Source organism: Nuphar pumila, chromosome 9 (genome assembly GCF_984573655.1).
Source record: "Nuphar pumila chromosome 9, dmNupPumi1.hap1.1, whole genome shotgun sequence".
NCBI classification, from domain to species: domain Eukaryota; kingdom Viridiplantae; phylum Streptophyta; class Magnoliopsida; order Nymphaeales; family Nymphaeaceae; genus Nuphar; species Nuphar pumila.
This window is the reverse complement of record NC_143257.1, coordinates 13,543,130-13,566,235: the sequence shown is the minus strand read 5'-3', so window position 1 is coordinate 13,566,235 and position 23,106 is coordinate 13,543,130. Positions and strand designations below refer to the sequence as shown.

The 23,106-nt window shown below is 37.7% G+C and overlaps 1 protein-coding gene across 1 annotated transcript in view; it reads left to right on the top strand.

The window, feature by feature from the left end:
- The first annotated feature begins 234 nt into the window (after positions 1-234).
- Positions 235-23,106, top strand: part of LOC149828441 (uncharacterized) — a 35,205-nt gene continuing 12,333 nt past the window's right edge. Inside the window, exon 1 of the mRNA XM_090017579.1 lies at positions 235-465. Coding sequence (XP_089873705.1) covers positions 349-465 — 117 coding nt within the window. The 5' untranslated portion in view covers positions 235-348. The remainder of the gene's footprint in view (positions 466-23,106) is intronic.

The window sequence follows — 23,106 nt, the reverse complement described above, 5'->3', positions numbered from 1 at the left end:
CCATGGAATGGATTGGCAGGTGTCTCATGATCCCATCTGGGTAACCTCACTATTTACTTAAAATTTCCTTATTTCTTATGACTTCATCATCTTCGTTCAATTGTATTTTACATTTATCGTGATAAACTGGAGGCGAAAAGGCCTGGATTAACTTAAGCGAGACAATAATAATACGACCTTTTTTCTTTTCTTTTTTCAAAAGCCCCAAATAAATTCGTGGGAGGGGGAAGCGGGAAGAAGCATTTTCGTAGTCCCCCTTTTGTCTCCCTCTCTCTCTCTCTCTCCTTTTCTCTTCCAAATACCTCTCGTGTGTGTGTGTGTTTGCGTGTCTGCGGCGAATCGTGAAAAATGGCTGAGAATCAGGTGGATGAGGTGGTGGTGAACAGCGAAGGGGACGCAGGCGGGAAGCACGAGCAGGAGGAAGTCTCGGTGGACCTCCCCGCCCCTTCTGGCTGGAAAAAGAAGGTTCCCAACTTCTCTTCACCGACAAATTTTTTTTATTTTTTTTGCTTCTGTTCTCTCTTGAGAATCTTGATTGGAAAATCGCTTGCTTGCTAATAGTCAGCACGCTTGGACGAACGCTCTGCTTCTTCCTTGCTTAATTCGTCGAATTCTTTTGTGCCGCGCTCTTTTGGAGTTCCAATTAGGGTTTGTAGGCAGTTGTTCTTGTCCTTTATGGTTTCCTGCCTAAAAATCGTTAATTGTGACCTGTGAACTGCTCTTGCTTGTGGTTTGCTTAGGTTAGGCTCTGGCATCTCCTTTGCCCCCTTTTTTTGCTGGTAAAATTTTTCCCCCAGCTGGCTTGTCTTTCTTCTTCCTCTGTGGGAACTGATTTTCCTTTTCCGGTTTTGAATTCGGCTCGGAGTGGGTTTTCGGTTGAAGCGATTTTGCTATTGCATACTTATTTGTGTGAGTAGGATGCATACTTTTTTGGAGATAGAGTTATTGTGCGACAGGAATCATATCTTCCTATGCCTGGGAGATTTGGTTTTCTACTACCTGATTTCTTTTAGGCTGCGGAGCTTCACCAAAAAGAGTGTTTTTTTTCCTGTGAAACTGTTTATGTTACTTGTGTCGACCTGGGATGAGTAGACCTGCTTTGCTTGAGCTCTTTCTAATGAATGAGTTAGGCAGGCGATTCCTCAATGCTTTTCCAAAGCTTAATTTGCTCAACGATTGGACCTCCGGAGTCCTGTTGCAGTTACCTTTTTATGTAATTCTGTTCTTCTCTTTGTGCTTCCTATATGTTCAGCAACTGAAATGTTAACACTACGAGATAGTGGCTGTTGAGTGGGTTCTTTTGGTAAGTCTAAACGCTATTCATTCGAAGCATAATATCGTTTTTGGGCCTACTTTTGAATATGGATAGATTAGTGGAAAATCGGGAATTGTAGATTTGCAGTTCTACCAGATGCCACACAAAAGTATAGAGACAAAATTGATATGAGTCTGATTTTGACGTGGTGACTGTGAGTTTGTCAATATGCATGCATTAATGGGCATTGCTTAATGTGCATGGTTTTATGGATTTTCTCATGTGATTGTGTGCTACACTATGTCTTGTGTACTTTTTTTTTTTGCATGCATGTGTGTGTCCTATGACCCCTTGTGTTATCATGGAACTTATAAATTGATTGAAAGCATGGAAACTACGATAACATAAACATTCTTCTATGAAACTTCATTTTGTAATTAATTTAGTTGACAAGTACTAGGGTTCATCTAGGTCACACCTAGTGCTTTTGAGAACCATGATGAGTTCTAAAAACACGAAGATTGAGAGTACAATTATTCAGATAGTAGAATCACACTTCCAAGATCTCATATTGACCTAACTACTTTCCTTAGACGTTACTTTACTGACTTCTTTATGCCTCCCTATGCCTAAGTTGAAGCTTGAGCTCAAATTGATGCATCCAACTCTTGCTTTCTTTTTCTTCTCCATGAAATTTTCATGTCAATTTGAAGTGCATGTTCTTATTTATTCTTAAAAACTTTGTTGAAATATACTTGTTGTTGGTATGAAAATAGTATGTGGACATAAGGATGTCATTATAAAAGGATGAGAGGAATAATATGTTTAGGACTTGAATGAATTATCCAAGCATGTCTTACATGCCCCCCCTCTCTATTATATCATGTAATGATGAAGTTGTATGGTAAATAGGTTCCTTTGCACTATTATAATTATGCCCTTATTTACCTAAATAGTAAGTAACTAGTGATAATTGATTGCTTATCGAACCATAAGTTTTGCGTCATGTCATTTGCCAGTTGAACGAAAACAAGGTTACATTTGTAAGTTATGGAAAAGGCAAAGGAGATTATAGAGGACAAACATTGATAATTTTATAGGTACCATGAAATGTCAAACACGATCTAGGTAAATATATCATTTTTCCTTTACGTAAATATGCATGAGAAACCAGAATAGGATAATGATACAAAATATCTATAACATTCTCTCTCTCTCTCTCATTCATTTATTCATCCATGCGTGTGTGTTGGCATATCAAAACCCTTATTGAAAAGGCCAGTGATACAGATATATCATATCATATTGTAAGATATGAGAATAAAAACTTATTTTAAAAATCACAAAAAATCTGAAAATATGCAAAATAAAAAATTCCAAAAAATCAGAAAAAATTAAGAAAAATTCATAGAATGCAATAGAAAAAAGCAACCAAATTTAGACATTATAAACAATTAAACATACACATTCATTACTAAAACATGTGAAACAATATTATAACAAATTAATAACTCATGAAACAAAAAGTTTACTATTGAAGTCACACATTACATAACAAAAGTTGCAAAACAACAGAGAAACATCCTAATTTGTCTATGTTCGTCAATCATGACGAAAACAATAGTGAAATGATGAATCATCTTCTTCTAAGTCATCTCCTCCTCCCTCTCCTTCATCCTCATTTAGCTTTGGATCAACATGATCATTTCTTTTCATTTTCTACCTCAGCCTACATTTCTGCCTCAAGTCTTCATCATCATCGAGGATACCAGACTCTTCTTCCACCCACTCATTCGGTATGTCAATGTTATCAATGCTGATGGGGTCATAGACACTCCTTTGGCGTCATCTCAAGTTTTTTGTATTTGTGTGCAATGTTCAAGTATTAATTATAAACCAATATAAAATAAAGGTTTTATAAATTAGATCCAATAGCATATATTTTAATGTTACCTTTGCCTGAATCTCATGTTGTAAGTAACAAATACAAGATCATTCAATCCTAAGTGCTCCAACATGTTCTTTTTCTTTGTGTGGATGTGCTGGAAAAAACTCTAATTTCTCTTGCATCCACTGGTGCTACATCTCTGCCTCAATATATGCTGAGCAAACATCATAGACAATGTCGGAGCATCTCCACCAAACCTACTCCACATTGACCTGGACCAGAAAAAGAAAAAAATTATCATAAGAGTGAGCCTTACAACACAAAAACGTAATTAAATATAACAATAATGAATTTCAAATGCATAATTGGCTGTAGTGAGCTATGCAATGGATCACCTTCCTCCTTTCAAAGTCCCTTTCAATTGGGTATACTTGTTTAACTCCATATAAATGACTTTCTGTGTATCATCATCTTTATTTACTAATGTAAGGTGCAACCACATAAATGTTTTGATGGAGCTAGCCAGCTCATCTCTTATCAGTTATCATGTATCTTTCAAACTGGCATATAATATTGTTTCTTGCCTTTGATGTCCTCTTTGATCTATTCTTTTACCTTGTCCATATCATCACACAAGTAGGGCATAGTTTGCTTTTCATTAGAGCTATGTAGACAAGAGCATCATCTAGGAGCCTAGTTGGCTTAATTCCTATGTAATCCCCTTCTGGGGTACCAGTTTTGTCGACTAGGTGCCTAGTTGATGACTAAGTTTCCCTTTCCTAGCTGCAAGGCAGTTTAGCCTTTTTCTCTTCTTTTTTTAATCTGTTATTAAAAGGGGGGGGGGATTAAAAGTTGCTACAATCGTTTGTATGTACAAACGAATTAGCATCTTCCACTTTTTTTTTTTTTTAATTGTTTTTTGGTCCAAGCGACCCCAGGGATGTGATCTACATGCTTTTCGTGGGAACCGGTTTTTGAATCGTTGGAATCTAACCTTCGTACAAGTTTTTCCGGTGATGCAAAAATCAACAGTTGTAAATGCACCATTTTTTTTTACTCAAAAAACATCATCCAATGGTCATTTCCCTCTAAATCAAGTATGCTGAACACATCTACGAGGTTAGCTTGACTCAAAAGAACTTGCATTGTGAGATTCCAACTACATTGTACCTGCAATCATATAAACCCATATATATTGTGATATATATATTAACTAAGCATATTTTCAGCATTTCACAGAACAAAATACAAAAACATGCACATTATGTGTGTGTGTGTGTGATTTTTTCTGGGAAAGATTAAAAGCATGCATAATTAATTTTAATTGACTATGTTTTTTGTATATACGTGTCTGTTACTTTATTTGTGATGAAATTTTCTGTTTAAGGCTAAAATATATGTGTGTGTGTGTGTGTGTGTGTGTATGTGTGTGTGTGTGTGTGTGTGTGTGTGTGTGTGTGTGATTTTTATTACTGATTACGTAAATATGTTCTTGTGCTTTTGTAATTTTTCTGTAAAAGTCGGAAAGTATTTTTTTGGTGTAAATAATGATATATATTCTGATTATGCTATGGATATAATATATGTGTGTGTTAAAATCAATTTTCTGTGAAAGGCTGAAAGCATATTTTGTTGTTTATATTGAATATGTTATGAATAATTGAATATATATCATAGTCAGCTATATCGGTGATATTTTGAAAATATCGCAAGAAATTCCAAGGTATTAAGGTAGCCGATAATATCAGGAAAATCTCGCGATATTTTCTAAATATCGCTAAAATGAAAATATTGTATATTATCATGATGTTTTTGCAAATTAAAAAAAATCTTACTATATATATTTTAAGTTTAGTTTTTCTATTTTTTGTTTCTTTTGTATTTTAAATACTTCTAAAACTTGTTTCTTTATATTTTTGTAAGAAAAATAATAGAAAACCTATTCTTTCTTACTATTATCTATATTTTCCAATTTTTTGAGCTTCCTAGATATTTCCTAGATTTTCTTCCCTTTGAAAATATATTCGAGAAAAAACCTTACCGAGAAATTACCTTGAACGATATATGTGGCTATGATATATATGTATATATAGTTATATATATGTATGATCTGGTTATGTATTTTTGTGAAAGCATTGTAGTTGTGTACTTGGGATGAAAACATTTTATCACTAACAGAACTAAACACATGTTTTGTGTACTTGTGTGATTGTGAAAGCATGTTTGATTCTTTTATTGTTTTGTGTAATCATGTATTTGGATGCTATTTTAATATTGTTATGACTTTAGATTATGTAAATAAGTGTTGTAAGTATCGTACCGTACTATACAGTACAATACCTATCATTATTTTGGGGGAAAACGATACGATACACACTCGTATCTCGATATGGGTGTGTATCATACCTGTATTAGGTGTATCATACGATACACCCTTGTATCGTACGATACACTACAATACATATCATTTTTTTTTAATTATATTTCATAAACTTGGTTAATTTGTTTACGTTTATGTAATATGAAAGTATGAGTCTTGTGGTATTGTTCTTGTGAGATATGCATGCAATATTATTTATGATTTTATATTAGTTGATGTTTGATGATGTCTTATATAGCTCATAGAGACATAAATGTGATTTTATGGTTGTATTTTGAGCAATTCATCATAGTTTTATGTGTTATGATTTTTTTAGACATTTTGCTAATTTTTTCTTTATTTTTATTAAAAATTTATGATACATTTACGATACGATACTGTGTTACTTTGGGCCTGACCGATACAGGTAATGATACGAAACTTGCAACCTTGATGTAAATTATTTAGCTTTTGTTCATATTGGCAGCTGTGTACTTGTTTGTTCAATTGTTCTTGATTTTTGAATAGGTTATGTAATATAACAGTTTTACTGTGCTTGACTAGTAATGATATGTTATACTTTGTGTATTTCGTTGTTGATTAATTTTATGTGTGCATGTTTGCTATTAATTTTATCACTTCATTTATAAATTTTGTATTTTCTTTTTAAAATTTTTAATTGGAGTACCGATTAATCCGATTAGTGTTGCCTAGTCTTTTTAAGGGTTCACCAACTGGGGATCGACTACCGCTTTTTTACTACATAGCTCATCACTGACCCCTCTCCTTAACACTTTCACAAGTGGTACAATCATCTTAAAAAACAACAGCACCCCTTCTAAAACTTTGTAGTGTGTGTGTGTGTGTGTGTGTGTTGCGGGGACAGTGGGTTTGGGAGCAAAGTGAGCCAAGCCAACTGACACATTTGGGTCAAGGTTTTAGGCCCTGGCCCATTGGTAACTGAGCCAAAGTCTGGCCTGTCAATAAACGGGTCAGCCCATGGGCTGTCGGACTCACCCGATGTGCCTTACCAAATTAACGAGGAAAGAAAAGAAAAAGAAATCACTTTTTTTGCATTGTTCAGTTGTTGAACTAGGGCCAGGGCAGCCTGACCCACATGCTTCATTGGATCAACATCCAGGGTCATTGGTTGGGTGTAAGAACTGGGCTCATTAAGAACCAATTGAAAACTGGGCCCCTTAATAAACATGTCAGGCTGGCCCACACCAAAAACCTGAGGGGCCTAACCCTAAACTGTTCTTGGTCGGGCTGGGTCTGCGCCATGCACTGAAAGAATAAAGTTGAACCAATGTCGGAGTCTTTTGGATAAAAATGAGCCTCCCAATGCCAAATACTTGCTCTTTTGAGAAAAGAATAATTTTTCATGTTATTTAAAAGGTATGCCAAATACTTGCTCATTAAGAACCAATTGAAAGCTGGGCCCCTTAATAAACATGTCAGGCTGGCCCACACCAAAAACCTGAGGGGCCTAACCCTAAACTGGCCTTGGTCGGGCTGGGTCTGCGCCATGCACTGAAAGAATAAAGTTGAACCAATGTCAAAGTCTTTTGGATAAAAATGAGCCTCCCAATGCCAAATACTTGCTCTTTTGAGAAAAGAATAATTTTACATGTTATTTAAAAGGTATGCAAAAACAGAAGAGGGAAGCTAAACCGGAGTTACCATAAACTTTTTAGATAGGTGGGAAGCCGGCTTCTCAGAAACTCGCTTCGGAAGCGCGATATTCCTCACTTCTGAAACTTGATGAGAATCTCGTTTCTCCCACGTTTCTCCTATGCTTTCCATTGAGGTTGTAAGTGTCATATTGTTACCCGTATCGATCGGGCCCAAAGTAACACTGTATCATATGTATCCTGAGTCACAGGGACTCGGCAAAACAAATGCCGCACCCGCGTCGATGCGACGCGATGCAGGTGCGACACCGGGTGCGGTCAACACACCCAAGATCATTTTTGTCCACTTTTCGGCGTTAAAAAAAAATCCCCAATGAAAAAGAGGATTAGGGCAATTTTTTTTTGCCTTAATCTCTCCTCTCCTCTCCCGCTCAGCTCGAGCTCTCTCCTACCGATGCCCCGATGCCACCTCCTAAGCTCCTCCTCTCCTTTCACAGGTACGTACCCTCTCTCGCTCTCTTCTTGTGTCGCCCCACTGCTCCCTCTGATTTCGGCAGGGGAGGGGCCGAGCCCCCACTGCCTCTGATTTCGGCAGGGGAGGGGCCGAGCCCCCCCTCTCGCTCTCTTGTTGGGTCGGCAGGGGAGGGGCTGAGCCCCCCTGCCCCCTCTGTTTTCGATAGGGGAGGGGTCGAGCCCCCCTCCCCCCCTCGCTCTCTTGTTGGGTCGGCAGGGGAGGGGACGAGCCCCTCCCCCCTCTCGCTCTCTTGTTGGGTCGGCAGGGGAGGGAGTGAGCCCCCCTCCTTCCTCTGTTTTCGGCAGGGGAGGGGCCGAGCCCCCCCCTCTCGCTGTCTTGTTGGGTCGGCAGGGGAGCCCCTCCCCCCTCTCGCTCTCTTGTTGGGTCGGCAGGGGAGGGGGCCGAGCCCCCGTCCCTGCTCTCTCTTATTTCAGGGAGGGGCTAAGTCCCTCCCTGTTTTTGGCAGGGGAGAGGCAGACCCCCCCCCCCCCCCCCCCAAAATTTTGGGATGTAAACCCAGAAGAGTGTGACTTCGAGGGAGAGCATGATTTTAACATAACAAACATGGATTTAGCTGAACCCAATATTCCTTCTAATGATGCATTTGATGATGAAGAAGAAAATTATTAAGATCAATTACTTTATCATGATATACTTTGGTATGTAATTTAGTTCTTTTCTGCTTTACTTATTTGATTGATATTTAGGTTGATTTATGTAATTGCTTTACTTATTTGATTGATATTTAGGTTGATATATTGCATGAATGATGAATGATATTATGACAATGTTAACTATTAACTGTTAAAACTTATATATATATATATATATATTTACATTTTTGCCCCTGCCGCACCCCCGCACCCTAGGTTTTTGAAAGTGCCGCACCCGCATCCGCACCCATGTGACATAGTATGTATCGTAAACTTTAAAAAAAAAATCCAAAATTTTTAAAAAAATATAGACTAATAAAAAAAATTTAGGATAAATTATAAAAAAATCATATCACATAAAACAATGATGAATTGCACAAAATACAACCATAAATTCACATATGAAGGAAACTACATGATTTAAATTAATAACAAATCATGCAACTGATAACTGACAATGTAAATAAAGGACTACATAATTTAAATTTTAAGCATAATTAATGCCTTACATTTAACCAATAAGAGTTCATGATAACTAAAAACATTACATTTAACCAACGTCTTACATGTTAATCTTCATCTCTAAAGTTCTAAACCATAAAAATCTTAAAACTAAACTATTTTCTAGAGCCTATTTGTCAAACATCAGGATAATATTTTCTCAGTTCTGCATCCAACTGTCGCTCAATGATCTTTTTATGTTGGACAATTTTTTGGCAAGTGGGTCGTCATCATCATCTTCAGAATCTAGAACAATGGTTGGAAGTCCTTCATCTTTGTATTTTTGCAAAATTCTTCTTCTTTGAATTTCTTCTATTTCAACAATAACATCAACACGAAAAGTTGTAGGAATAGATGGAGAATCACATGGACGTACATTTTGATTTTGACCTGCAATATACTGCTTAAATCTATGTAGCCCACCTCTAATAATAACACCACAAAATAAACATCTCAAATTCAATGGTAACCCTAGTTGTGGTACATCATCAATGCTTTTGCAGTATTGCTATGTTGGATCATCTCTAATATGACATGAACGTGAAGACGACATCGAAGAAACTAAAATAAAACAAAACGAATTAAAAAACTTAATAAAAAGCAAAAAATAAGAAGCACCAAACACACATTTTCCAAAAAACACTCAATAAGAAGCAAATAATAGAGATTTTGTACCTTAACCCACTTGAGTGAAAAATGGTAAAAATGCACTCTTGATAAAATTGTTAAAGCCTTATCTCTTGCGCATGAATCGACTCCCAAATTGATTTCACGGAACTTAGGGTGGGTGGGTTCCCTTCTAACGGACTATAGACATATGGAGAACTTGGCCCTCAAGAGGCTTTTTAAACCCAAAATGAAAAAAAAAATACAACTTTCAGACTTTTTTAAGTATGTTGATACAATATCGTATGATACATCATGATACATTGGTGTATCATACGAGACACCCGATACAGATACAATACACACTCATATTGCGATACGAGTGTGTATCGTATCGCAAAACACAAAAGTAATGATACGTATCGTACAATACAGTACGATACGTGCAACCACTTTTTCCACACGCTTCATCTATTCTTCTTGTATGTTTTCTCACTCTACTTTTCATGTTTTTCATGTATTTCCTCTCACGCTTTTCACTCACTTTCATGTGCTTTCTCTAAATTGGTAGTCATCATTTTTTAGATTTTGTTAAAAAATTAATTCTTACACTAAAAAAAATCATGAAATTTAAGAAGTCACTTTTATTTTAGTTTTCCATTCAATTCTTATATTGTTTTTTTATTTATCGCTTTCCGCTTCCTATACATTTTAAAATGCTTCGCTTTGCGCTTCCGCTTCTTGTATCATTTTCCATTTTCGCTTCCTAGTCTGGTAACCTTGAGCTAAACCGCTGATTAGGGATAACAAGGACAACGGGGAGCCTTTTAAGGCCTGATGCTATTTGGGCTGATCTTGCTGACTTCTCCAATTAATGTTAGGAGCCATTGATCCTCAAAGAATCTTCTGCTCCTTTTCAACCATGTGAACCACCACATTGTGAATATTGGTTTACCAGATTTGGTGCTGTTTATTTCCTAATGGTCTGGCCGTGGAATTAAAACAAGGGGTTGTCAGCTATGTTCACTCCAGGCTTCCCCGAAGCACGTTTCAGAAGCGCGAAATGTGGCACTTCCAAAACATGCTGAGAAGCGCCAAAAAAAAATTGGGAAGCTCGCTTCTCGTTTTTTCATTTTTTTTGTGTTTTCATTTTTATTTTTCTTTCTTTTCTCTTTTTCTGCTTCTCCCCTCGCTTCCGGTTCGCTTCCAAGACAATTCCTGGTTCACTTCTAAGTTGTCCAACACTTCCCGCTTCCTAAAATTTTGGAAGTGTCTCGCTTTCCGTTCTCGCTTCCCCGACTGGCAACTCTGGTTCAGTCTCACATAGATGTGGGTGTGGCTGGTACAACATGGGTGTTTTCTGAGAAGGGTGTGGGAGTAAGGTGAGAGAGGAAACACCCAGCACTAGGATCTAGAAGTACCAGAGACAACACAGGTACAATGGGCATTTCAAATTTCCAATGTCACATAGGATTTTAAGTGAAAGCCAAAACACCCAGCACTAGCATCTTGAAGTGCTGGAGGTTTCATATTTCCAAGGATTTACGGCTCATGTCCAGATTCATCTGCAAAATGGAGAAGCCCTAGAGGTAATGCAAAGATGATTCCTTTTAACTCATGCACGGAATACATCTACTCATATAAGTCTCTCCCTTATGTTTGAAGTATACCTGCTGGTTTCCTGATAGAATTGCTAGGGAAAATTTAAGAGGATAAATACATAACATGTATATGTGTGAGTTTTTGTTTCAGAGAAAAGATTGAAGAGAGGATTATGAATGAGTTTTAATGTCCCAGGCATATTGTCAACCATAATTTGCAGGACTGCCAGGACATGATCCATTTCTTACTGTATAGGTGATGCCTCACTCAAAGTAATTGCACAATTGAATTTCTCAAAGCAGTGAAGTTTTGCTATGTTTTTGACACCAGTTTTACCTTCTATAGCTAAATGTGCTATGAGAGGCTTTGCGTCTTCGATCTTGGTGCACGTCGGGAATTTTGAGAATGGACTTTTGTTAGTAGCATTAGCTAGTCCAATGTTTCATCCACCTCTGCATCAAGAAGATGCATAAGGGTTCCATGCCCATTTGCAACTTGAAATTGTGAATCTCTTTTTTGCTTGAGAATTTATTATGGTCATTGTTATCATCTTTGGTAACTATGGATGAAGAGTGAGTGATTCATATCTCACAGTGAAATTCGTGTGGTTGAAGTATCTCGTAGAAACTCTTCAACCAAGCTGCAGAAGCTTGTTTGAGTCCTTAAACTGCTAGCTTTGATTTTGTGCTCTTGTTTATTTTGGTGGTGGTTGTATTTTTGGTTTTAAAGAAGATAATTGCTGCTTAAGCAATCTGTAAAGAATGCCCATGCTAGATGGAATCTTTGAAGGCTGAATTTTCAATGTTTGATTGAGGTAATCATTTTTTAGTACTAATGTGTGTTGGAACAGCATACAGAATGCGTTTGCATATCAATCGGAAGCTTCATGTGCATTGGTAGAAGGATCATTATGCTTAATGGCTTCATTATAGTCAAAGGTCTTGTACCCATCACTAAGTATATGAAAATGACGTTTGACTGTTGTTTCATTGTGAACACATTGATCCATCGTTGTTTGAGCTTAGGAGGCGGCATGTATGAGCCGATAATGTCCTTTGATGAGCCCAGTGGATATGCATGGTTCCCTTGTGATGCTGAGCTCTTTTTTTGGCAAAATCTAACAGGGTTTGACAAATGTACTAAAAACTTTCTTCACTACCGTGGAAGCATGCATTGGTACTTGTGTTCCCTTTTTTAACTAACAAAATGCATGACTTACTGGAGCCGTCAAGCTTCTTGCTTTGAGTTATTGGGCAGTTGAAAACATATTCATAGATACAAATCATACAATAGATATTTTTAAAATATCATGATGCTAGTTTCAATATAATGAAAAAATGGTTTAAAAGGGAAAAATCGCAATACTTTGAAACTATTGCCTATTGGAAATTTAAAAACATTGCAATATTATTAACATAATATCTTGATATTTTCACATGTTCTATTTATATGATATTTTTAATTCTTTAGATATGGTTTTTCTTATACTTTATTTCCTACATTTTAAAAGATTCTGTAAAACCTAATTTTCTTTTATATATATATATATATATATATATATATATATATATATATATATATATATATATATGCCAAAGATCTTTTAGGGTTCTTTTCAAAATTTATTGTAAAACCTATAATATCCTAAGAAGCTGCCATGCCAATGAAAAAATCTATTTGTCTGTGTATTCTTTACTTGTATTTGTTATTTTGTATTCCGGGTCTGCATAATATATCAAACCCGACCCATACTGTAAACGAAGGATATATATACATGTTTTAGGTCACAATTTCATTATTGGAAATCGTGACAACCGCAACTCCTCCTTTCTCTTTTATCTCTCTTTTCACGTGTGACAGATCCTAGTAAAATCTAACATGGTATCAAAGCGGAGATCCATCTAGGGCTTCGAAGCTATTTCCAGAAGGTTTGACCTGAGAGATCGACCTGAGAGATCGACCTGCATCCAATCAAGAGGTTTTCTTCTTTCACACTTTTCTTCCATCTTCTTCTTCTTTCTTTCATTTACTCCTCTCTACTATTTTTCGTGCCTGAGTATTTAGATTTGACGAGAATCTGCGTTAGACCTGAAAGGCTCCATTTTTCCTTCTCACAGTTCTTATTTCTATTCTCGTCTCACGGTTTGTCTTGAATATTCAGATCTGATTGTGTACAAGCGTCAAACCTGAAATATTCAATCCTTTCGTCAGATCCCAAATTTTTTTGATCGTGCATATTCTCCGTCTCGCACTTCCTCATTCTATACTCAGATCTGATTGTGCATACTCTTGGTCTCGCAATTCCTATTTCTGCCAAACCTTGTCTGAAACAATCAGATCTCATCATCCATCAGTATATGATCTGGAATACCATATTTCTTGATTGCTGAATCACGCAAATTGTTGGGCCTACAAATCGTTATGCCTACAAATCGCTGTGTCCACAAATCGCTGTGCCTACAAATCGTTGTGCCTACAAATTGTTGTCCTACAAATCGTTGTGCTTACAAATCGTTGTGCCTGCAATCGTTGTGCCTATAAATTGTTGTGTCGGTAAATCGTTGTGCCTGCAAATCGTTGTGCAATTGTCAAATTCCATATTCACGAAACTCTTTGTTCTTGAACCAACATAGTTTTCATCTACGATTTATTAAAGTCTGTTCAGCGTGAGTTGTTCTGCTCCCTTTCCTGCATCTATCACAACCGTAAAAAAAGGCAAGAAGGGGACGACCAACAAGTTTCTCAAGCAGTGGACTGTGCATCTCGTGAATACCTTGTTAACTTTTATGCAAATCTGAATGGAGCACACAGGAACAGAGAGAGAGAGAGAGAGAGAGAGAGAGAGAGAGAGAGAGAGAGAGAGAGAGAGAGAGTCAATAATGATTCATTTTAGGGCTAATCTCCTCTAGTTTAAACAGAGGAGATTAGTCTAAGAATAAAATTACACATGGGTCCCTCATTATATATAAAATACCAAAACACTACTTAAGAATAAAAAGGACTTCAGACGACTAATCTTAACACTCCCCCTCAAGCTGGAGCATAGATATCAATCATGCTCAACTTGCTGCAACATTTTGAGAAACTCGGCCTAGCCAGAGGCTTTGTAAAGATATCTGCAACTTGGTCCTCTGAGTTTAGATGCTTGGTAGAGATATGACCAGCTTGAACCATATCTCTTATGTAATGACAATCAACTTCAATGTGTTTTGTTCTCTCATGAAATACAAGATTATTCGCTATATATGTAGCCGCCTTGTTGTCACACATCATTACCGTAGGCGATGAAACCTTCACTTGAAGATCATTTAGTACAGTTCGAACCCACATCAATTCAGCTGCTGTTTGGGCCATAGCCCTATATTCTGATTCGACACTTGACCTAGCAACCACTGTTTTTTTCTTACTTTTCCATGAAATTAAGTTACCTCCCACAAACACACAGAATCCTGTGGTAGATTTTCTATCCTTTATAGATCCAGCATAATCAGCATCAGAGTAAGCAACTATCTCCAGGGTCCCCCCTTTCTTGAAAAATAGTCCTTTTCCGGGAGAGGGTTTTAAATACCTGAGTATCATTATTGCAGCATTCCAGTGTACCTCAGTCGGTTTGTCCATGAATTGGCTAACCTTACTTACTGCTAAAACAATATCAGGTCTAGTCACTGTCACATATAGTAGTTTTCCTACCAGTGAGCGATAGCTTCTGCTATCAACAGGTTTTGACCCCTCTTTCGATAACTAAACTTTGTGATCCATGGGAATATTTGCTGGTTTAGCTCCCAACATTCCTGTCTCTTTTAATAAATCAAGAACGTACTTCTGTTGAGACAAAACCATACCTTCACTGTTCCTGGCAACTTCTATGCCCAAAAAGTATCCAAGTGGACCAAGATCTTTCACATCTAATTGACACAGGCTCCATCCTTGGTGAACAACGACAGAGAGAACAAGACGGATGGTACCCATCCGTGCAACGGGAGAAATTGTTTCAAAGAAATCAACCCTATATGTCTGAGTATAACCTTTTGCTACTAATCTAGCCTTGTATCTTTCAATCGAACCATTTGAGTTGTACTTGATGGTATATACCCATTTACATCCAACAATGTCTCCATCCAATGGAGGATCGACCAGGTCACATGTCTCTTGAGACAATAGGGCATCCATTTCATCTTGCATTACCTGCTTCCACCTGCTGTCGAGCACTGCCTGTTGATAGCTTAGAGGAATAGTTTCAGCAGATAAGGCTGAAATAAAAGCTTTCATCTGGTTTCCAATTCTGGCATCGAACACAAACTGAGACATAGGCTATAAGGTACATTGTCTTGTCCTTTTCCGTAAGGCGATTGGCTTGTTATCATCAACATGAAGGTCACAATTATCAGGAGTACTTACCTCGGGAGAAAAAGAAGGTGAAGGCACAGGAGGAGGTGGAGCTCTACGCACATATACTAATGGAAGATTATGAAACCGTGATGAAAGTGGAGTTGGGCTCGGTAATTGTGGTACAGATTCCAAAGGAAAAGGAGGGGCAGGAAAAGGAAAAGAGTCATCTTGATCCACTTGCATCTGAGCACCAATACTAGAATAATATGGAATGGACTCCAAGAAAGATACATCTGCACTGACATACTCTCGACGGGAATTCGGTTCATAACATCGATACCCCTTTTGATTTTTGGGATACCTGATAAACATACATTTAGTTGCTTGAGCTGCTAATTTATCACGGTCAGGACCAAGTCTATGCACAAAGCAAACACATCAAAAAACCTTGGGTGAAAGAGAAAAAAGCGGAGCATTAGGATACAAGATGTGCAAAGGAATTTTATATTCCATTGATGATGATGGCATGTGATTGACCAGATAACATGTTGTGATAACTGCATCACCCCAATATGATGCAGGAACATTGGATTGAATCATAAGGGTACGAGCAACATCAAGGAGGTGCCAGTGTTTTTGTTCAGCTACTCCATTTTGCTGGTAAGTACAGGCACAAGAGGTTTGAGGTTGAATGCCATGGTCTTGATAAAATTGCACCAAGGCTTTGGTTTTAAACTCAAGAGCATTATCAGTGCGAATAATCTTGACAGCAGATTCAAATTGAGTTTTTATTTCAATAACTAGAGATTTGATAATACTAGGAACTTCAGACCTTTCTTTTATTAAGAATACCCAAGACAACTTAGAAAAATCATCAACAATAACAAGATAATATCGACAGTGAGTCCTGGTAGGAATTTTACTAGGACCCCATACATCAGCATGAAGAAGTTCAAAGACCTTATGACTGGACTGACTCTGACTAGAAGGAAACAAACTCCGATGATGCTTTTCCAACTGACATGCTTCATATTGAAATGATGTAGTAGACGAAATTTAAGGAATGACACGACAGAGCTTTGACAATGAAGGATGACCAAGACGACGATGCCACTGAACAGGACTCGAGGAACAATCAACTGCAGCATGAATGTTTCCCACTGGATGGTGTAGGTAGTAGACTCCATTTTCTTCATAGCCTCCACCAATCTTCTTCTCCGTCAGCAAATCCTGAAAATGACAACCCACATGATCAAATATCACTCTACAATTTTGCTCTTTTATAAGACAACTCACAGAGAGTAAACTTTGAGGAAATGAAGGAGCATGAAAGACATTTTTCAATTGCAAGGAAGAAGATATATAAACATTCCCCTGACCAACAACCGGAGAGGAACTCCCATCTGCTAATGAGACTCCCCGATGTGCAGTAGTATCATTTAGATCTGTAAAAAAATGAGAGATGCCACCTATGTCACATGGGTGCGGGTGCGGGTGTGACACGGGTGCGGCGCAATTTCAAAAATTTTGGACACGGGGACTCGGCTATATATATATTAAAAAATATATATATATATATATATATATATATATATATATATATATATATATATATATATATATATATATAAGACTCGGTCAAAGTTGTGCCCATTAGGGGACAGGTGATGAGTTGTGAAGGCATTCTGTACACTTTCTTCATACAGGAATAATTCACTTTTGGGCACTTTCTTCATACACTGTAATAATTTACTTTCTTCATACAGGAAAAAACCACAAAAACTTGAGTTGTGCCCATTCTGTACTTAAAACTTGAAAGTGTACATGTTTTTTAGTTGTGATGGGTTTTTTTCCTTACAGCTGTAGCCCAAAAATTTTAAAAAAAAAAAATTTCAAATTTTTTTTTTCCAAAAAATGGACCTAAATGACCCTGGGTGCGTTGACCGCACCCAGGGTCGGGTTGACCGAGTCCGAGCCGCACCCGTGTCGGTGCGTGTCGACGCGGGTGCGGCGACCTTGGAGCCAAGTCCGTGTGACATAGGATGCCACATAGATGTCTGGATGCACCAGAATCAATAATCCACTTACTATTATTGAGATGAAGATGATCCCCTGTTGAGTAGGCCACACCAACTATAGGAGAAGAGGAACTTGAAGGGCGATGAGCTATCAGTTCATCATATTCTGCACGACTCAGGGTAATACAATCACTAGGAGAAGAAGTCTCATTCGCATTTGCTGCTTCTAGTTTTGTGACATTAGCTTTTGGAACATTGAGCTTCGATGCCGGAAGAGCAGGCCGTCCATGTTTTATCCCAACAACGATCTTCTAAATGTCCTGATTTTCCACAAAAAGTACATTGAAGTTTACCTCTACCTCCCATGCCTCTTCCACAACCTCGTCTTCTAATATTCAGAGTATTTTCACGTCCATAACCAGATGGAACAGCTAGAGCAGATGTCTGGGATATAGGATGAGATTGTGGAAGAGAAACGGCTAGTCTACTCAAGCGATTGTATGCATCAGTAAGAGTAGGCACATCAGATCCAGTCAACATTTGGACTTTAGCAACAGAGAATTCTGAAGATAAGCCTGTGAGAAATCGAGCAACCATAGTTTGTTCTTGATGATCCTTTTGCTTTGAACAACAAAGAGGTCTATGAGTATTAAGTCTTTTAAAAGCTGCTTTAACGAATGCATAGTACTGGGCCAAGGTCTGATCTCCCTGCTGCAAATTATATATCTCTTGTTTAGCTGTATTATAATAAATTAGACCATCTACAATGTGAGGTTCAACACTATTCATGATCCATGACATAACTATGTCATTATCTTCATCCCAAGTGATATATTTTCCCACTTTATCATTCGGTTCAGTTTCCAACAGAATATGTTTTCTACGATGTCCAGAAACTGACATCATAAAAGTTCTTGACCACCTGGCATAATTTACTTCATTTAATTTCACGGAAGAGCCGTAAGAGAAGTGATTTGCAAATGCTTTATATTCTCCAATAGCCTCATTCTTAGAATCGAATTTCTGAGTTTCACCCATAATAAAAGAATTGCTAACTCAGGAGATATCGCTGATTACTCTGCTACAATACACGACCAAAAAAAAATTATCACAGGTTCACAAAAAAAATTAATCGATCAGATTTCCTCTCCAACCTATTTAGAGTCCAAATCTGGATACTACACGACCACAAAATCTGCTCAAACACATTGCAGAAACCATACCACCACCAGAATCAACACCAAAGACGGTGATGAACCACGACATCTGATCTGAAATCAGATTTGGACGACCCTTTATAAATCCAAAAGGAACTTAAAGAAAATTAATTCTCCACGACACCTATGTCACAAAAAAAAAACTTTTAATCGATGATTTTGTTCTGAGCACATCTTAGACAACATACTCCTCATGATACAGGTTTCACGGCAACACCAAATCATTAGAAACAAACTACTTCTGACATCCAGAATCGTGAAAATCCAGATCCACAAATGAACAAAATAAATTTTATTCAACCCACTCAGATTCGATGAAAAAGAAATCACGGCCTTTTCATGTCACCCATATCTGCCGCTACTTGATCCAGATGAGAAAAAAAAACGAGGCCTTTAGATCTGATTACAGATCTGTGTCATGACAAATGTCAGACATCAGATCTGCACACTCGTAAAAAAAATATTCACGCACACCTTTTTTTCTTTTTCACTCGAGCTTTTGTGCAGACCGAAGAAGTGCTCACGCTCCCCAGAACCTATTGCTCTGATACCATGTGCAAATCTGAAATGAGCACACATGAGAGAGAGAGAGAGAGAGAGAGTCGATAATGATTCATTTTAGGGCTAATCTCCTCTAGTTTAAATAGAGGAGATTAGTCTAAGAATAAAATTACACATGGGTCCCTCATTATATATAAAATACCAAAACACTACTTAAGAATAAAAAGGACTTCAGACGACTAATCTTAACAACTTTTAAGCTATGGACTCCTCCCATTCTTCCCACTCTGGCCTCTCTTTGAGTTTTCTCAATCAGCTTGTTTTTGAAAAATTGACTATCTCAAACTTCTTGATTTGAAAAAGACAGATCATTCCTTTTATAAGGAGTCAAGGTCTCTCTGGATGGAACCGCTTCAGCTGACTCCACTGGAATTCGTTGCGCGAGAAGAAAATGATGATAAAGGGGCAATCTCAATTGTGTATGTAAAAAATGCAGAATATCTCAACTAGGAAAAGAAAGATCAGTCAGTGGTCGCGTGTATTACCTCTACACTCTCTCAAGAGGTACTTATTGCAATTGTCTTGACAATTGCACAACCATGCAACTTTGAGAGAGACTGGTTCAAACATATTCACAAGTTTCTCAAGCAAGAATGATTTTTCTCAAGAGAGAATTTCAACTACTGAGAAAAGACTTCATGACTATCATGGAATATCTAAACAAGATGAAGACCATCACAGATCAACTTCAGGTTATAGGATGTGTTGTGAGCGACGATGATATGGTGCAGCAAACCTTGAGTAGATTGAGATCGGAATATAACATGATTGTTGCTTCATTACTATGTTTGCCTACTCTTCCCACCTTTGATGAGCTTCGGGCTAAATTAATTTAGAATGAAATGACTCTGAAAGGTTGTTTTGAGGATAATCACACTCATACGAATACCCAAGAGGTCTTTGCCACATGAATGATTTATGGTCGAGGGCGAGGAGGATAAGGGCAAAATGGATACGGGGGACGTGGATTACTTCCTATATCCACCGTTACTCAGGGATCAAGACCCATTCCCACATGCTTCTTTTGCAACAAAAGGGGGCATATCAAGGCGAATTGTTGGCATAATCTTGAAAATAAAGGGAAGTTCCATCAGGCAACATCCAAAAGGAAGTCTAACAACACCAAAGACAGTGGAGAGATTAAGGAGTTGTTAATATCTGCCTTGTTGGGATTGAATCTAAAGCAAAATGAATAAGGAACTTGGTTCGTTGACTCTGGGGCAGCAACTCACGTGACCGGTGATGTCCCAATATCAAGAAAAATATTCTCTCTATTTCTAAACTTGTTGATGGTAATCATGCTTCAGTCAAATTTACTCCCTTCTCTGTGCAGGTCAAGGACCTTCGCACGAGGGAAACATTCGCTGAAGGAAAGAGACAGGGCAATATGTATGTCTTTCAAGAAGACCCATGTCATTCGTCCTGTCTTGCTCACCCAAATTTTAAGTCTCCATTAAAGTTATATCTTTCTGAAAATGTTCTTAGTATTTTTTAATGTAATAAGCCTTCTCTATGGCACAATCGTTTAGGACATTATTGGAGTCATTTTATTGAAAAACTTGTTTTTAATAATCTCATTCCAAAAGAAAATCTCAATGTGGAAGAGAGAAGTCAAAAGTGTTCTAGTTGTCTTTTTTGCTAAAGTCATATATTACCTTTTCGTTCCATTAATAAGAGAGCTTCAAGGCTTTTTGAGATAATATGTTCTGATGTATGGGGGCCTGCTTCAGTCATCTCTGGATCTGAAAGCAAGTACTATCTAATTTTTGTTGATAGTTACTCTCGATACACCTGGATATACTTCATGAAAAATAAGTCTGAAGTTCTCCTTTTGTTTCAGAACTTCCTGTCCTTAGTAAAAAATCAATTCTTCGAGTTCATTCAATTTTTTCAATGTGGAGGAGGGGAGTACACATCCAGTGACTTCATTTCTTTTCTTCAAAATAATGGGATAGGAAAAAGAGTGTCATGCCCACACACGACACAACAGAATGGGATAGCTGAGCGCAAACATAGGCATATTGTTGAAAGTGCGATGAGTATGCTTCGTGACAGTCATCTTCCCATCAATCTGTGGACAACAACTTTTCATTCTATTGTACATGTGATAAATAGTCGCCTATGGTTGTTTTAGAAAACAAGTCTTCTTATCACTACCTTTTTGGAATTCATCATGATTATCATGACTTACGTGTTTTTGGATGTGTTTGTTATGTGCATATTGATCCGTCCTTTAGAAACAAGTTTCAGGATAAGGCTCAAAAGTGTAGATTTGTGGGATATGCGGATGACTACAAATGATACAGATGTTATGATCCTATTAGCAGACACATCAAAATCTCGAGAAATGTTGTTTTTGATGAGCTCAACTTCGATCATAAAATTGACACAGGTGACATGTCCTCTACCTCAGTTGAAGTTTATTACCCTTGGCTAAATTCAGAGCTCTTTGATAGTTTGAATGAAGAATGTCATTCAGACTGTGTGCAACACGAAGAAGAGAGTCCCAAGATCGTTGGTACATCATACTCACAAAACTGTGAAGCATCACCACCATTGGAATCAGGAAGGTATAAGGGCATTTCCTACACCAGACAGAGAATGGCTGCTTCAGGACTCCTAAATCGGGTTCAAGAGGCTACACCTACCTCCTCACACACCCTTGACGTTAGGAGGTCCAGTTGCATGCGGCATCCTATTGATAGGTAGGTTAGCTACAATAATTTCTCCATGGATTTTCAACTCTTTTTGACTGCTCTCAACAAGGAGGATGAACCTATTATGTACTATCAAACAACCACTTCTAAGAAATGGGTAGAAGCCATGAATGATGAAATACAAGCCTTGCATGAATGTGGAACCTGGGAAATTGTTTCCGGACCGCCTGATAGAAATGTGGTAGGATGCACTGGGTCTACAAAATAAAATATAAACCAGATGGGACCATTGAACGATACAAGGCAAGACTCATAGCAAAGGGTTTCACACAAGAAGCATGACAAGACTATGATGAGACCTTTAGTCCAGTGGTGAGAATCTGAACGATTCAAATCATTCTTTCCTTAGCTGTTGAACATGGATGGACATTGAGTCAGCTTGATGTTAAGAATGCATTTTTGCATGGAGATTTGAAGGAGGAAGTTTACATGAAACACCAACCTAGATACTATGAAGAAGATTGTAAGACAAATGTATACAGACTAAAAAGGGCTATCTATGGTCTAAAGTAAGCATCTCACTCTTGGTTTGACAACTTCTCTCTTGAGATTCAGAAGCATGACTTTGCTCACTCTTTACTAGATCACTTATTGTTCATCTTTAGAGGGCAAAATGTGATCACCTTATTCCTATTTTATGTTGATGACATTGTCATCACAGGAAACTCTTAGGATCGTATCAAAGAAGTAAAAAACTACTGAGTCAGAGATTCAAAATGAAAGACCTTGGAGCCCTGCGTTATTTTCTTGGAGTTGAAGTTGATAGCCGAGCTGATGGGTTGACTCTCACCCAACACAAGTATACGATGGACGTTCTAACCAAAGCAGGTATGAAGGATTGTAAACCTCTAGGGACTCCAGCCCATGATGGAGACTTGTATGAGGATCCCACCAGGTACCGCAACCTAATAGGGATGTTACAGTATCTCACATTCACTCGACCTGATATTGTTTATTTAGTCAATCAGGTGTCCTAGTATTAAGAATGTATATGTACATATGGGTCCAGATTTGGACTCTTAAACCCGATCCGATCAGTATTATATATATATATATATATATATATATATATATATATATATATATATATATATATATATATATATCAAAGAATATGGCACGATTCTTGTTGATTAAGAATCGTGCTTCTCGTGGCTGCCTCCTCTCTTCTCTTCCTCACAGCAGTGATACAAAAGACCAAGATTACAGGTGCATGATTTCTTAGATGGTATCAGAGTAGCGGCAACTGTGG